This window comes from Pongo pygmaeus, chromosome X (assembly GCF_028885625.2).
Source record: "Pongo pygmaeus isolate AG05252 chromosome X, NHGRI_mPonPyg2-v2.0_pri, whole genome shotgun sequence".
Taxonomy (NCBI): Eukaryota; Metazoa; Chordata; class Mammalia; order Primates; family Hominidae; genus Pongo; species Pongo pygmaeus.
In genome coordinates this window covers 75,800,335-75,817,919 of record NC_072396.2, presented here as the reverse complement: position 1 = coordinate 75,817,919, position 17,585 = coordinate 75,800,335, and the positions used below count along the sequence as shown (strand labels likewise).

Below are 17,585 nucleotides of genomic sequence, written 5' to 3'. Positions count from 1 at the left end.
GGAAGATAGCATTTGCCTGCAATAGGTCAGAAGAAGAGGAGGTTATAAAACTCAAGAGTGGAGAAGTAGAAGAAAGACCGAAGTCCCTAAAAAACCCATTTGGAAGATTCTGTTTCCTGATGTTAACACCTATGGTTACCTTCCTGCCCTCTTTTTATTGACCTTGCAGAATCCAGTGACTGGCTTGCTTCCAGCCAGCTATGATCAGAAAGATGCTTGGGTCCGAGATAATGTGTACAGCATCTTGGCTGTGTGGGGTTTGGGCCTGGCCTATCGGAAGAATGCAGACCGGGATGAGGATAAGGCAAAGGCCTATGAATTGGAGCAGGTACTCAAAATAAAAAGACAAAGAGATCTGGAGCTGTGTGTGATTGGGGGTTGGGGGCAGAGTGGGGACTGAAGGAAGTGAAACCCACCAAAAGCTAAGAGAACTGTATTTTGCCTTTCCCTCTTTCATCATCTTTCTGAAATTGTATTCCAAAAAGCTTTCCTGTATTGTACTGAAGTGGTATTCTTGCAGTGGAAACTTGAAACTTGCTGATTTGAGGGAGAGGGAACAGTCTGTTCTGTTACAGTGGAAAATCCTATCCTGGGATCTTTCCTAAAATGCATGACTCTCTAAGTAAATGTATCTTGTAGTCTCCACTGTATTTATTCTCATTGAGAAAATGTTTGGGAGCAGGTATCTACTATTTTATTTCATTTTTTAAAATTGTAGTATTTGTATGAGGGTAAATGACATAAATCAGCAAACCTTCCGGACTGGACACAGTAAAAACTTTGTTGATTTTTATCGCTGTGGCCACTGTTTCAGAGCCTGTTGCTTCCTCCCTCCCCCAACTCCTGGGCAAAATGAAGTCAGAGTCAGCAGATGCCTTTAAGCCAACTTTTAAGGCACTTCCCCTCAGTAAACAAGCATCCTTTATAGAACTGTTGAGACACAAAGGGAGCTGCATCCTCTTCAACGACCAAGAAAATAATATTAAGAAAACAATATTCTGGGCTATGGTGGGAGTTGAAGTACTCTGTTGTCAGTTATAAGAAGGATGTGCATTCATTTCCATTAGTGGGAAAAATTCTCTCTATACCAGCCATTTTCTCCAGTGGCCTCTCCAAGACTTAGGCAATCTGAGCTCCAGTCTTCATCTATAAATCAGAATATTGATATTTGGTTATTTTACGAGTATCAATATAATGTGGGGTTGCACTGTGTTGTCCTTACCAACAGCAGGCACTTGTTGTTCATTCAAGCCATTATTGAGAGATACATAGATCACCAAAAAAAAAAATTTATTCAAGTTTTTGCTCCACACCAGGTAGTACAGATCATTATTTTTATGACTTTTTTTGTTGTTGTTGAGACGGAGTCTCACTCTGTCCCCAGGCCGGAGTGCAGTGGCACGATCTCAACTCACTGCAACCTCCACCTCCTGTGTTCAAGCGATTCTCCTGCCTCAGCCTCCCGAGGAGCTGGGACTACATGCACATGCCACCACGCCTGGCTAGTTTTTTGTGTTTTTAGTAGAGACAGGGTTTCACCATGTTAGCCAGGATGGTCTCAATCTCCTGACCTTGTGATCTGCCCACCTCGGCCTCCCAAAGCGCTAGGATTACAGGCATGAGCCACTAAGCCCAGCCTTTTATGACTTTTATAAAAATAATACCATTGTAGAAATTTGGAAAATATAGAGGAGTGTTTAAAAAAATTCACCTTTAATCCTGCCCACTCCCCTCCCCCAAATCCTACATCCTACTCAATGTTTTCTAGTTTGAGCTCAGTGTGTTGTTTGTTGCTATTTTTACTAGAAATTAATATCAGTAGAATTGTAATTTCATAACTGGTACAATTTGACCAATTTTTTCAATTCTATTAGAAGAAATCTGTTATCTCCCTGTAATGTTAACACTTTTTCTTATTTGGCCCAGTTATAAAGAATTTAACAGAGGAAGGGGGAATAGTAGGGAAACATTGAATTGCCCATTCTAAAATTTTAATGTTCCATTAAATAATTTTTCACATAGCCAAAAAATACCTTTCATACCACCTTAATAGTAATTAGGAATGTTTCAAAACATTATAGCCATGGGAAACATCTTTCAAAAAGAAAATATTTTGTGGGAATTTTTAAATTTATATGAACTTTCATTATTAATTGCAACAGGTTTTTATTATTAGGTCTCAATTTTTTTCTCAAACCTGATTCAGTGTTAATCAAGGACCAGAAAATCATATCTTTTTTTGTCATTAGGGTTGTGGGTCACATGTGGTCTCTATCCAACTACTCAGCTCTGTGATTGTGGTGCAAATGCAGCCAGAGACAATGCAGTCATCCCTCAGTATATGTGCGGGATGGATTCCAGTACAGGCTGCTTATAACCAAATCTCTGCATACTCAAATTCTGCAGTCAGCTCTGTGGAACCCATCTATAAGAAAAGTCAGCCTTCCATATACATGGGTTTCTCATCCCTGAATCCTGTATTTTTGATCTGCGTTTGGTTGGAAAAAAGCCACATATAAGTGGAGCTGCACAGTTCAAACTTATGTTGTTCAGGGGTCCCCTGTATATAAAGAATGAGTATAGTTATGTTTGAGTAAAACTTAATTCATAAAAATAGCAATGGGCTAGATTTGTCCCTGATCTAAATGAGTGGTTCCAAACTCTGACTGTACTTTGGGAAGCTTTTTTTTTTTTTTTTTTTTTTTTTGAGACTAATTCTTACTCTATTGCCCAGGTTGGAGTGCCGTGGTGCGATCTCGGCTCACAGCAATCTCCGTCTCCCAGGTTCAAGCGATTCTCCTGCCTCAGCCTCACAGTAGCTGGGATCACAGGTGTGCGCCACCACACCCAGCTGATTTTTTTGTATTTTTAGTAGAGATGGGGTTTCACCATGTTGGCCAGTTTGGTCTGGAACTCCTGATCTCAAATGATTCACCCACCTCGGCCTCCCAAAGTGCTGGGATTACAGGTGTGAGCCACCATACCCGGCCAGGAATCTTTTAAGAAATACCCTTAGTACACCACAGCTTAGAACAATTTAAATATGAATCTCTGGAAGTGGAGCTCAGTAGCATCAATATTTTTTAAAAAACTACCCGGGTGATTCTAATGTATAGCCAGTGTGAAGAATGACTAGTTATCGCAAAATATGAACATAGATTAAATCCAATAAATTCATAGATTAAATTCCCACCTACTGCAACTTCCTATTACTGTGTGGATTTTCCCAAAACATTGATTGTTAATTATTTCTACCCTTCCTTCCAATTCTTACCTTGGTTTCTTTCTGAGAAATAATATCAGAGAATTGAAGAGAATTCTGGATGAAAAGAGGACAAGGGTTTACGCAACTACTGCATCCTAGATTGAGAGTAGAATTATGCACATGTATGTTTTTACAAATGTCTTTCTCTAAGGTATATAGATACAGTCTCATACCCATAGAAATATAGGCACACAAATAGGGACATCTCTTTGCATTCATGGTACCATCAAATTTCAGCTTCATCTCTGGGCCTCACTCCAGTTCTATGTGCTAAGTTTTGTTCTTTTTGTGTAGTCATTCATTTTTTCTCATGACTTTAACTATTACCTTTATGAGAATGACTTCCGAGTCGTCATCTCTGACCTCACTTCAATTTTAAACCTAGGTTTTCATTTGTCACCTCATCAGTTTCATCTGCATATACTGTGGCTCCTCAAACTCAATGTGTCTGAAACTCCACCTTTCCAACTAAAAACAAACTACAAAACAATGGCAACTCATCAACAATCTCTTTTTCTGTTATTACTGTCTCCGTTCTACCAACCACCCAGGCAATATTACTTGGAGTATTTCCTATAGTATGTTCTGTGGAATACTAGGCCAACTAAGTTTGGGACTATGTTAAAGAGCAGGTGTCTTTACTCCATAATTTCTCAGAGCCTTTGATGTACTAATGTGCGTTTTTTTGTCTAAGACGGGAGTGAATTTTATAGCCTTTCCAGAATCTCTTGGACTAGCACTCTATAAAACAGTGCTTGAAGTGTGCTACTTAACTTTAGAATGATTTTTTGACTTCTCCCTCTTACCTTCTGATGCATGCACACCAAACTCTGTTGATTCGTATAATTTCTCTTGAATCTATCCCCTCTTTTCTCTTCCCTTCTGCCTCAACCTTAGTCTAAGCCCTTATTTCCTAACACTTCTGTGAAAACCACACTTAAATTATGTTATTTCCATCCTCGACAATCTTTCTGTGGCCCTCATTTCTCCACAAGTAAAGTCGAAACATTTTGGATTGATAGACAAGGCCCTCTATGGATTGGTCCTAGCTTATTTTTTTCAATATTATATCACGCTGGTGCCCTCCATTATACCCCCAGTTCCAGCCAGGCTGATGTCTTTATTACTCCTCTAATCCCTTAATAAAAACACCTAACATTTGTATAAATACTTTCCATTGTACAACACACTTCCCCATAATTACCAGTATTTTATTCTCACAATACCCTGTGAATCAAGTATTATTATCCTCAGTTTCCAAGTGAAGGGATTGAGGCCCAGAGATGAAGCTGGAATTTGATGGTACCATGAATGTAACCTGGGTCTTATGACTTCGGAATCAGTATTGTTTGAATTTTTGCCTCCGTGGGAGCCATAGACATTGCCACCTGCAAAAATTTTTATAGGCTTCTTCTTCTACATGCCTGTTCCCTTTCAATCTAAACTAATATCCTTTGAAAGCCTAGCACCAATCTCACTTTTTCTGTGGTCCCTGTCCTTCCTCACAGACCACTCACTTGTACAGTGATCTCTTCTTTCTCAGGACTCCTTTCTTGGAACTTCTAGATCACTTATCATCTGTGCCATTCAACGTCTTCATTTTTTTTAATTTAAAAGACTGTATAATCATCATGTGCCAGGCCCTATAATAGATGTTAAAAAGAAAATGGGACAAAATGTTTATATGTAACCCTCAACTTTTTTTTATGGAAAATTTCAAACTTACAGGAAAGTTGCAAGAATAGTAAAATAAACATATTTGCATATACTCTATCTAAATTCTCTAGTAGTTAACACTTTGTCATATTTGGATACCCACCCCGCCACACACACACACACACACACACACGATTTTTTGATAAGCCATTTGAGAGTTACTTGCAGACATGAGTTTGTTTTTTAATTCCACTTCCTTCGTCCATTGACTTAAAGGTCTTTTTCTGAACCTGGCCTCTGCTCCTTTTTCTCAGGGAGCTCATTGTCTGATGGAGGAGACAGATATATAAGCAAGTAGTTACAGTACATTAAGATAGGCACTATAGGTACTGATTTATATATTTGACATAACTACTAAGCTCTGTGGGAACACACAGAGGTGGGAATGTCTAAACTTCTCTGGGACAAGGCAAGGAAGACTTCAGAGAGGAGTTGGGTTTTAAAGGATAATTAGGAAATGCTGGGTAGACTATGCTGTAGTTAGTTTTTAAAACATATCTGTCCCATTTCCCTTTTCTTTATGTTCTACAAAACCTGATAGAGGTTCAATAAATATCTGATTGCACATATACCTGGGGGTAGAGAGAAAGAGGTACACAGATATGGTTGTGTAGTTATATATTCTTATAAAGTCAGTTCACAGATATATATTGATTTATGTCCTCAAAAAGAATAGGCAAGAGGGAGAGTCACTTGGTATGGGGTAGAACCCCTGGTGTATGAATGTACATGTATAATTAATGCCATCTAGCACACCTGGATCAGAAAACAGTTAGTTTGGGGAACACAAAGTACAGATACCTCCCATCATTCCTACCTCCCCATGCTTCCTACTAATTTTATCTTGCCTTGGAAGTTAGAACTTGAGGATAGAAATGACTGATAATGGCCACTAATTGAGATCCTCCACTGAGTCCTTGATTCTCCAGGTTTGCTGTTTAAAGAAAATTTAGATGGGAGTAGTGGGGCTGGATGGTAAAGGGAGTTGATGGGTTTGCAAGAGAAAAGATGACTAAGGCAGTAAAATAGTGAAGAAGCCAATGACATGAGCCCAGGATTCTTACAGAATAATATAAATGCTGAGTTCTATATTGGTCGACTAGAGGACCTTAATATGCTTTTTTAAAATGAGTTCCTTTAGGCCATTGATATAAAGACAAGACTATTCAAGCCCCTCCCTCTGCTTCCCATTCTAATTCATTGACTTTTAGAAAAGACAGAATATGGTAGAAACCTTTGAGTACGTGGTGACATGTATCAGAATTGAATAAAGTTTCCCCACGGAAGAGGTTGTGTTAAATATTTCCATAACAGGGTATATTAAAGAGATGGACTCTTTCATTAGCATCAAAGTCATACAGATGTCTTCTTATAGGGGTTACAGTAAGTTTCCTTGCTTTATAATAAATGTTTCAGGCTTTAAAATGTGACGAGATCATGCACTGCCTATTCTTTCTCTCTTTTTAAAATTTCTTCTTTTGATCTGTAAGGGGAGGGGACCATTTATAGACAGAAATGACTTAAGAAAGGGGACTCTCCCATGGAAACCATTTTTATTCTTATTTTTCCCTCAATAAAAGGCTTCATAAAGAGTTGGAACTTAATAGGTACTTATCCTTATCATTACTATTGCTTGTAGTCCCATTTGAATATGTTTTGAAGAAACAACAGAATCATGTGGCTTCCAAGTAGATTAGTTTTCAGAGGTGTCCTGAAGTTACCTCTGAGCCAGCATACCCTGGAGTAACCTGGTTGGATTTCTTTTGGACTGTGAAACAGAAAGCTTTTTAGAGAAATAGAAAAGCTGTTCGGTGCTATGTTCTTCCAAAACACATTTCTACTCATGCCACGATTGATGGGCCCTTTAGTGTCACGTAGTATATAGTTGGTGATCAGAACTTTGAGATGTTATGATTGGAAAACAAACTACTTTAAATTGTCAAGCCCCAGTAAGAGAAATAGTGATGACTTGAAACTTAAGAATTTGTGACTTTCTTTCAAGGAAAACGGGTTGAGTCAAATGAACAGATCCCCTTTATACTTATTCTTCATTAAAATTCACTTTATTTTTTAGGGACATGTCCAGATAAATATTTCTGTGGACTCTTGAAGATAAGTCTTGGCTAGTTTAGAAAAAATGAAAGCAATGTTGTAGTGAAGTCTTTCTAGGCCATAGGATGTATTTTAGAATATCCTCAGAGCCTTAGGATTTTTGAGCTGACTTGCCCCTTTCTCCAGGTGGAATGTCCTCTAATAGGATGGTTGGCTTATTTTTACATAAACCAGTTGAAGCTTGGATGATTTTTTTGACTTGAAGGAATCATAAAGTGTAGCTTTTGATTCCACTTTTAGCTGTAATCTGCTCTTCTGTTTACCAATAAAGTAAATGTCATGTAAATAGGAACACAGGATAGGGTTACTTGTTCTCAAAAGGTCATGTACCATCTGCAGTTGCTGAGTAAGTGTTCCTATATCTAGGGATGTTTATAACTGTCTTGTTTCCATTTATTTCTGCAGAGTGTAGTGAAGCTGATGAGAGGACTACTGCACTGCATGATCAGACAGGTATGGTATTGGTATCACCCTCCTCTGTAATAAAAGCACATTGTAATAGTATCTCTACCCCTTAGGGAATGTTTATAGTTTATATTTTCTTTCAGTTTCACAAATAGTACACACTAATTTTAGAAAATTTGGAAAATTGGAGAGGGATAATGTCACCCATAATCTCACAATGTAATTACCACTGGAATGTTTCTTTCCAGTCTTTTTTGACCCTCTACAAATGATTTTCAATGTGTTTCATCATTACTGTACATGCAATTGTGTATGTAGGGTAAAAAGATGATACAGTTCTAAAAACCCTCATTTGACCAGGCACTGGTGGCTCATGCCTGTAATCCTGGCATTCTGGGAGGCCAATGCGGATGGATTGCTTGAGACCAGAAGTTCGAGACCAGCCTGGGCAACATGGCGAAACATTGTCTCTACAAAAAATATAAAAATTAGGCGTGCGTGGTTGTGTGCTCCTGTAGTCCCAGCTACTTGGGATAGTGGGGGTGAAGTGGGAGGATCACTTGAGCCTGGGAGGTGAAGGCTGCAGTGAGCCAAGATGGTGCCACTGCACTCCAGCCTGGGTGGCAGAGTGAAACCCAGTCTCAAAAACAAGTAAACAAAACACACACACACACACACACACACAAACACACACACACAAAACCCTCATTTGAAACCCTTGGGGCCATCAACTTTAGAATTTAAAGTTTTTCAGATTTTAAAAAGGCAGTACAGTGCATACTCCTGCCAACCTTTAATTATATGGTGTATGGTATATATACACCATATATTACCTTATGCCTTCTGCGGGTCTAGAACAGCACTCTATAATCAGAAACATTAATATCTCTGTAGGGAAACATGCAATTTCATACTAAGTGGAATAAATAAAGACTTAATTTGAATCCGGTGTTGCCAACAAATGAATTTTAATGCAAAACTTAAGGGAAAAACCTTTTCAAAGTGTTTTAGATTTTAAGATTAGAGATAAGAAACCTTGAATTTGCATCTCCTTGCAGTAATTTGCATTTTCCTGACCTCCAGTGAAGTTGAGCATCCTTTTATGTGTAGATTGAAAATTTGCATTTCCTCATGGATGAATTGTCTGCTAAGTCCTTTGCCTATCATCTAGGTTCTCTTTCTTGCCTGTTGAAAAATTATTGTACATTATAGACATTAGTCCTTTGTCATATGCATTGCGAATTTTTTAGCAGTCTATCATTTATTTTTGAGGCTTGTTTGTGATATTTTTGCATACAAAAGTGTTTCTACTTTAAAAAATTATTTTATCCTGGGAGATCTTAAAGCATTTTGCCCACACTGAATCTTACCTGGCTTTTCTGAAGATCAAGATTATGTTTTATTAGAAGAAGAAATTGAGGCCCAGATTGCTGAAGTGACTACCTACAGGCACAGAAGTCTATAGTAGAAGGAAATATATAGTAGATAGAAAGTAGTACATAGAAATATATGGTAGCTAGAAAGTCTTTGCTACTTTATTTTGTATTTTAGATATTTGCACTTTTGTTTTTTTCTTTTTAGATAGGGGTCTCACTTTGTCGCTCAGGCTGGAGTGCAGTGATATGATCATAGCTCACTCACTGCAGCCTTGGCTTCTGGGCTCAAGTGATCCCCCCACCTCAGCCTCCCGCATCACTGGGACTACAGGTATGCACCACCATGCCTTGCTAATTAAAAAATTTTTTTTGTAGGGACGGAATCTCACTATGTTGCCCAGGCTGGTCTCAAACTCCTGGGCTCAAGTGATCCTCCCACCTTGGCCTCCTAAAATGCCAGGAGTATAGGCATGAGCCACCTTGCCTGGCCAATATTTGAACTTTCTACCTTACCAGATAGGTTTAAGGTCACTAATTACAGGAACCAAATTTAAGATATAACGGTTACTGTCATACATCAGAGGCATTAATTATCAAATTTAAATTTCAGGAACTAAGTCTTTCAGTTGTCCTTTGCACAATATTTCCCTTCTGACTTCTAGTTTCAGCTTTCTGTTTTGAACCCAGGAAATCTGAGACAGATCTCAGTTAATTTAGAAAGTTTATTTTGCCAAGGTTGAGGACCCACCCATGACACAGCCTCAGGAGGTCCTGAAGACATGTGCCCAGGGTGATTGGGGCACAACTTGGTTTTATACATTTTAGGGAGACATGAGACATCAATCAATATATGTAAGAAGTATAGTATATTAGTTCCATCCAGAAAGGGTGAGACAACTGAAAGCAAGGCCTCCCTCCACTATGGGCTTCCAGGTCACAGGTAGGTAAGAGACAGATGGTTGCATTCTCTTGAGTTTCTGATAAGTCTTTCCAAAGGAGGCAATCAGAATATGCATCTATCTCTGTGAGCAGAGGGATGACTTTGAATAGAATAGGAGGCGGATTTTCCCTGAGCAGTTCCCAGCTTGTAGGGGCCCAAGTTATTTTCCTTTCACATCCTCCCACCTTTGTTTTTTCAAATCTTTTGGAGAAAGCATTTTATAAGAAAATGAATCTCTGATCTCAGGTTTCACCTGATCTCTCATGAGTAGGACGGTTTATTTCTAGATGGGTAGGTCCCAAAAGCTCATTTTTAGCAGGTTGTGAAGTCTCATATCCTGTGAAGATAAAATGGGGGGAGATAAGGGAGAAAAAACAATAACAAACAAAAGAACAATCCTGGAAAAATCAGTATAGGCCCTATTACTCTGAAGTCCATACATTATTAGGCAGGTATGAAAGTGGCTTATGAATGTAAATAGGTTACTGTTGTTTTTTGAGACAAAGCCTCTTTCTGTCACCCAGGCTGGTGTGCAGTGGTGTGATCTCGGCTCACTGCAACCTCCGCCTCCCGGGTTCAAGTGATCCTCCTGCCTTAACCTCCTGAGTAGCTGGGATTACAGATGTGCGCCACCACACTCGGCTAATTTTTGTATGTTTTTAGTAGATATGGGGTTTCACCATGTTGGCCAGGCTGGTCTCAAACTCCTGACCTCAAGTGATCTGCCAACCTCGGCTTCCCAAAGTGCTGGGATTACAGGCATAACCCACTGTGCTGGCCAATTACTCTTATTTTTTTCTGAAGTTTGAGTTGTCTGGCTTCAGTTCCCGGGGTTTTAAGAAAGCACAGCTGAGTTTTTAGTGACTCCAAATTAGGAAAAATGGGGGAAAAAAAGGAAGGAAAAAAAGTTGAAAACACTATTTTGAAGACTTGTAGCCAAAAAAAATTAGAATTCCATCCAAACTGTAGAAACTAATAAAAATTGAAACAAAAATTAGGCAGGACTAGAATCTAACAATGGGTGTCCTATCATTCTGAAATATAATTTTTTCTCTCTCCAGTTTCCCCTTTTACTAAAGACAAATCATAATAGGACTGGTTTGCTTATTATACTTGGCCTAATTATTTGTATACAGTGCAGCAAGAATAATTATTGTTTACATAGGCTTTTAAATGGGCTTTGATGGAATTTTGTTCCATAGGAGGAATCTCAGATAAGATTTTTTTTCTTGAGATGGAGTCTTGCTCTGTCACCCAGGCTAGAGTGCTGTGGCACGATCTCAGCTCACTGCAACCTCCACCTCCTGGGTTCAAGTGATTCTCCTGCCTCAGCCTCCCGAGGAGCTGGGATTACAGGCACCCACCACCGTGCCCGGCTAATTTTTGTATTTTTAGTAAAGATGGTGTTTCACCATGTTGGCCAGGCTGGTCTCGAACTCCTGACCTCATGATCCACCTGCCTCAGCCTCCCAAAATGCTGTGATTATAGGCGTGAGCCACCATGCCCAGGCATTAGATAAGACTTCTTGAAAGCCAAGCCCAGCCATGAATTTATGCCATCAAATATCTATGAGTTGCTTGAATTTCTCCTCCTCTTGAGGTTCCAAGATAAACCTGAGGCTTCTGTGCCTGTCGGAAAGTGACATTCTTTACTTACCAAGGGTCAGAAACCCTATACGTGGCCTGTGTACGTGAAATATGAGGCCAGTTTTTCCAAGGGCTTTATTGGCTTCACAAGTCAAGTTTGATTCTTTAAAGGAAAGCACACCATTCCAGTCAAAGCCTTGGTAAAATTACCAGTTTCTCCAACTGTGTCCTGTTACAAATGAAAACAGATTCTTTTTTTTTTCTTTTTATTATTATTATTATTATTATTATTATTATTATTATTATACTTTAGGCTCTATGGTACATGTGCGCAAGGTGCAGGTAAGTTACATATGTATACATGTGCCATGGAAATTGGAAATCATCATTCTCAGTAAACTATCGAAAACAGATTCTTATTGCACTTAACGCAAATAACTGTATTGCCGTAAGTTAAGAATACTCACAAATAGTTTCCAAATTCTAGAGAAAATCAGGTAGAGAGAAACAAATATGCTCCAAATCTTGTTTATGGCAGTATACTAAATTGTTAAAAGCTGTCAGTAGCTCATAAGAAAAGTTTTAAGTATCTGAAAAACGAAACAAAGGATCAGCAACATTTTAAGCAAAAAGTCCAAAAAATTAGTTCAGTCCATGCAGTTATTTCTTGTTCTGCTTGATACTCATGAACATTTTAGGTCTCCATGAGTCCTGGAAATTTTTCCTCTATTCTGATGTCACAATCTTCAAAAGTTATCAGAAACCTGCATTTAAGAGCACCTATTGGAATTTTATAGCTGATTATAAAACCATCTTCTAAAAAGGACCAAAACAAGACAACAATTGTCCATGGATGAAAAAAAAGTTTTAAGGCAGCCATAATCAAAAGACACAATTGACAAAGAAATTTGTTACCTCTGTGACACACAATAATTTTAACATAAGAATTAGGAATATTACTGATAATGTATACTAAGTTATATCAGAATTTCAGGAGTTTCTCATAATTTTGGAACACATACCAATAACGTATTTATACAAATACAGCCCAAAGAAAACCAAACAACATTTCATATTTGACAATGCTTCCTATATAATTTTTATACCAAATAAGCCAAATTATGACATTTTTGGACTTCAGGGAACCTAATGTCTTAAAGGATTAATTAGGTTAGAAAAAGACATAATTTATAATTTGATTTTGGAAAATTTGTCAAATATAAAAGTTTGAAATGCTTGATATTACAAAATAGTATTACAGCTGATTGTTTAACCAAAGTGATAATTCAAGGACTTCAAAAAAAGTGAAAACCTTAATTCTTTGAGAGAAGAGACTTAATTTTCTAAACAAGAAGCCCTAATAAAAACAGCATGAAGCCAATTACATTTGTTTTTCAAAATTTTGTAAACAATCTATAAAGTTTAACCTTGATTATAAAATATAACTTCCATAAGGCTTTTATAACCTTTATTAAGGAGTTGGAGGAGTTAGTTAATGCTTTAAGAAAAATTTGTTAATCTGACACAGGGGTCCATATACTGGTTTTGCATCAGTGTGCCTTTCACACTAATGATTAATTTTGTAGAGAAACAGAACTCATTTTATCTTTAAAAATTGGCCTTTACAATCTATGCACTCTCTTCTTCCACGATAGTCCCTGGCTCGTGAGGAATCAAATAGCTTTGATTGTTTTTTGCCCTGTGTTTCAGGAATGCAGTTTATTTTGATTGGCATCTTCCACGGGGCCTGAAGATGAGGCTTTAATTGCTGTTAGTGTTTAAGATTTAGCAGGACTTGATGTCCTTTTAAGACCCAGGAGTTAAAGCCCTCTAACTCAATGTCACAAGGACTTTAAAAGCCCATATAGGAAGATACATGGATGTAATAACCTTAGTTTAAAAAAATTTTTTTTGTTAATCTCAGTTTTTTTCCTAAGCAAAACCAAAACTTAATAATAATATTTGGACTTTCTGGTTTGTCCTGAACATACCTCCTTTTTTTTTTTTTTTTTTTTTTTTGAGATGGAGTCTTGCTCTGTGGCTAGGCTAGAGTGCAGTGGCGTGATCTCGGCTCACTGCAACCTCCACCTCCTGGGTTCAGCAATTCTCCTGCCTCAGCCTCCTGAGTAGCTGGGACTGCAGGCGCATGCGACCACACCCAGCTAATTTTTTTTTGTATTTTTAGTAGAGACAGGGTTTCACCATGTTGGCCAGGATGGTCTTGATCTCTTGACCACCTGATCCACCTGCCTCGGCCTCCCAAAGTGCTGGGATTACAGGCATGAGCCACTGCGTCCAGCCTCTTTATTCTTCTAACTTTCTTTACATCTCCTTTTGTTTCCTGGTTGTTTTTACCTCGTTTTATACATAACCTTTAAATAAGCTTTGAATTAGACAAAACTTGTTCACCTTTTATTTTTTAGCAAGAATGTTTTCCTACAATATATATTTATTGGAAAATACCCAAATAATTAAATATCTATTATTTAATATAACTTTATATCCTAAATTATGACCAGTTTTTCTGCAAGTACTTATCCTATTACATTTATGTAATTATTTTATTTTAATTGTTTTACCCTGATTATTTATGAAAACTGTGATAGTCATGATTTAAAGTTATGAAATTGCCATTGAAAATTATGACTGAGACAGTGAAAAAAGATTTGACCTAACTGACTCCATCTTGCTCTTAGCCCCAAGCCGTCCTTGTTCACTCCTGGGCATAGGCCAAACTAACTTTGGGAGGAATTTAGCTTATAGATTAGCTTTGAAACAAAGAGAATAACCGTCCTTTCCCAAAACAAACCTCCTTATTGTCTGTGCATACTGCCTAAAGCCACAGGATTCGAAGTTACGGTAATATTACTAAATTCAAGATGCAGCTATTTTCATTAAGCCCATATCAATGTCTTATTTATTAAAAATTACACAAGCAAAGAATCATTCTGTTTTGGTCTGAGCTTATAGTTTGTAACCCCTATGCCAAATTTTGACACCTTATAGTATTTGGCAGGGATAAGTATGAAATTGCTTGATTCATAAATGCAAAACAAAAGAATGTATACTGGCAAATCTTAAGACGTTTCTAATATTACTTTACCAAATAATTTTTTTTCTTTTTATTATTATTATTATTATTATTATTATTATACTTTAGGCTCTATGGTACATGTGCGCAACGTGCAGGTAAGTTACATATGTATACATGTGCCATGCTGGTGCGCTGCACCCACCAACTCATCATCTAGCATTAGGTATATCTCCCAATGCTATCCCTCCCCCGCCCCCATTTACCAAATAATTTTAAAACTAGCTTATTTATTAAAGATTTTACTTAAGTTACATAAACTTCAAAAAGCATTTGACTATTCTTTTTTAGTATCTGATTTAAGTGCTTTTATTTTTCTTTAAGCCAATTAATTAGATCTCTTATATATGTTTAGTAGTGAAACACTGTGTACACAACACATAAATACATATAAGGACACATTAGGCATGCCATTGGATTTATAAAGATCCCCTCTTTTTTTTCTTAGATTTTCATATTCTTGATAACCTGTTTCACAACCCTACACAGTTGTCAGCTAAACAGCCTTAAATTTGCACATTAAAGGAAACAGTTCAGGTGAAATCAAATAGCAAAATTTACATCATAATGTACAGAGAGAAAGGTCTGGTGGTGCAGAACTAGAGGGAGATGCTTTCACAGTGCACTTAAAAAATTTTTTTTTTTTTTTTTTTTTTTTTTGAGACAGAGTCTCGCTCTGTCACCCAGGCTGGAGTGCAGTGGCACAGTCTCAGCTCATTGCAACCTTCACCTCCCAGGTTCACGCCATTCTCCTGCCTCAGCCTCCCGAGTAGCTGGGACTACAGGCACCCGCCACCACGCCCGGCTGATTTTTTGTGTTTTTAGTAGAGACAGGGTTTCACCGTGTTAGCCAGGATGGTCTCGATCTCCTGACCTCGTGATCCGCCCGCCTCAGTCTCCCAAAGTGCTGGGATTACAGGCATGAGCCACTGCACCCGGCCAAAATTTTTTTAAACAAAGACATTTCTGAGTGTCTTCCTTAAAAACCCAAGTGTAGCCTCTGTTGCAATAACTATTTTAGTCAAAAAATCAGGTGAAAACAGAATTCAGTCTACTGAGAAGAAAAAAAAAAACTTTTGCTCAAAAAAAAGACAAGGTCTTAGGAGACCTTGTTTTTTTTTCTGAAAGAAAAAACAACCCCAAAACCTGAAGGCCTTTTAAATACAAACATGCCCACATGCACACATATCTTGGATGTTAACCTTTTAATTAAGCGGACTTTTAACCATTGAGCTCTTTTAAAAAAAATCTTTTAAAATCTTATTACCATATTTCAGCTAGGACAAAATGCTGCTAAACTAACAATCATAACACAAATTGTATGATTTCTGAGCACTCTAAGTGTAAGCAGAATTTAACACCAGCTGGTTGTTAATGCTAACTTCAGTCGTTTAAAAAGAATTTTCAAGACAGAATCCCAAACCAGTTTCTTACATAATGATGGGTCTCAGGCTGTAGACTGCTCTCTACGGTCCTAGAAACAGGAAAAACGAAAACAAAACTCATCTTCCCTGTTAGAAGTGAGTTCAAACTCCATAAAGGAGTTACCTGCCTTCCATCGACATGGAGGCAGGAAAACTTGCTTTCCTTGTGTTGGAAGCAAGTAAAACTCCAAAAAAAGAGGAGTCGTAACAGCAAAATAAGCTTTAGATCTCGACCAAATTTTGAGAGATCAGGGATTCTGTGGAGGGGGTGCTCTCAGGCCTCAGCAAATTGTCCTGTTGGTTTGAGCCATCAAGTTAGCTCATGCTGGTACCAAGCACCAACAGGAGATTTGTCAAAGGTCAGGGGCATCTCCACTCAGAATCTACCCCACCTTGAGGTTACCAAAATGTGAATCCTGAAAATCTGAGACAGGTCTCAGTTAATTTAGAAAGTTTATTTTGCCAAAGTTGAAGATGCGCCTGTGACACAGCTTCAGGAGGTCCTGAGGACCTGTGCCCAAGATAGTTGGGGCACAGCTTGGTTTTATACATTTTTGAGAGACATGAGACATCAATCAATATATGTAAGAAGTACGTTAGTTCAGAAAAGCTGAGACAACTCAAAGCAACGCCCCACAACTGGGGGCTTCCAGGTCACAGATTGGTGAGAGACAGATGGTTGCATTCTCTTGAGTTTTTGATAAGTCTTTCCAAAGGAGGCAATCAGAATATGCATCTATCTCTGTGAGCAGAGGGATGACTTTGAATAGAATGGGAGGCAGATTTTCCCGGAGCAATTCTTAGCTTGAAGGGGCCCAAGATATTTACCTTTCAGACTGTCCTACCTTTACTACCTCACTCTATGTGTCTCTCAGCAGCTCTTTTCATTACTCCTTCAAAATATATCCTCTTATTCTAATTTACTTCGAAATTTCTACCTCAGTTTCAGGAACAAATGTATCTTTTCACATTCAGTTATCTCTTACTAAGCTGTTCTCACTCAAGCACTCTGAATCTCAGTTTATATTTACAGTGTGCAGTGTGGCAAAGCAACCATATGAAGAGTGAACAAGAGGCAATGAATAGGAAAGAGCAGTTTTTGACTATTTGGTATTATTTTCTGATTAAATCGCCTAAATTGAAAAACAACAATAACAGACTTTCCAGTTGTATTAGCACAGGGAAAAACAGGTAACAGAATATTTTAAATATTCACAATTGCCTGAAGATAGTGTATCTTCACATTGCAATAATGTATGTTAGAGTGTTACAGAAGTGTGGCATATGGGTTGATTTTTCACTATATCCTTCTTTTAATGTTTTTGTTCTTTTCAGGTGGATAAAGTAGAATCCTTCAAATATAGTCAGAGTACTAAGGATAGCCTCCATGCCAAGTACAACACCAAAACCTGTGCCACTGTAGTGGGTGATGATCAATGGGGACACCTGCAGTTGGATGCTACCTCTGTGTACCTGCTCTTCTTAGCCCAAATGACTGCCTCAGGTCAGTACAAGGAGAGAAGTGCTGGGAGCCCCTGAGCATGGAGTCTGGGGTACTAATTAATATTCTTTTAAATTGAGAACCAGGAAGGCTGGGGTAGATCTTCATGAGACAGGTATTTTTTATTATTTATTAGTCCTCAGATATCATGAGATGGCAAAGAAGGGC

General features: G+C 38.1%; 1 protein-coding gene across 4 annotated transcripts in view; it reads left to right on the top strand.

The window, feature by feature from the left end:
* The window catches only part of PHKA1 (phosphorylase kinase regulatory subunit alpha 1), a 129,062-nt gene that overhangs the window by 1,302 nt on the left and 110,175 nt on the right, over positions 1 to 17,585 (top strand). For all 4 annotated transcript variants that reach the window (XM_054472053.2, XM_054472051.2, XM_054472050.2 and 1 more), the window contains exons 2-4: positions 170 to 328; positions 7,499 to 7,546; positions 17,252 to 17,420. In XM_054472053.2, coding sequence (XP_054328028.1) covers positions 170 to 328; positions 7,499 to 7,546; positions 17,252 to 17,420 — 376 coding nt within the window. The remainder of the gene's footprint in view (positions 1 to 169; positions 329 to 7,498; positions 7,547 to 17,251; positions 17,421 to 17,585) is intronic.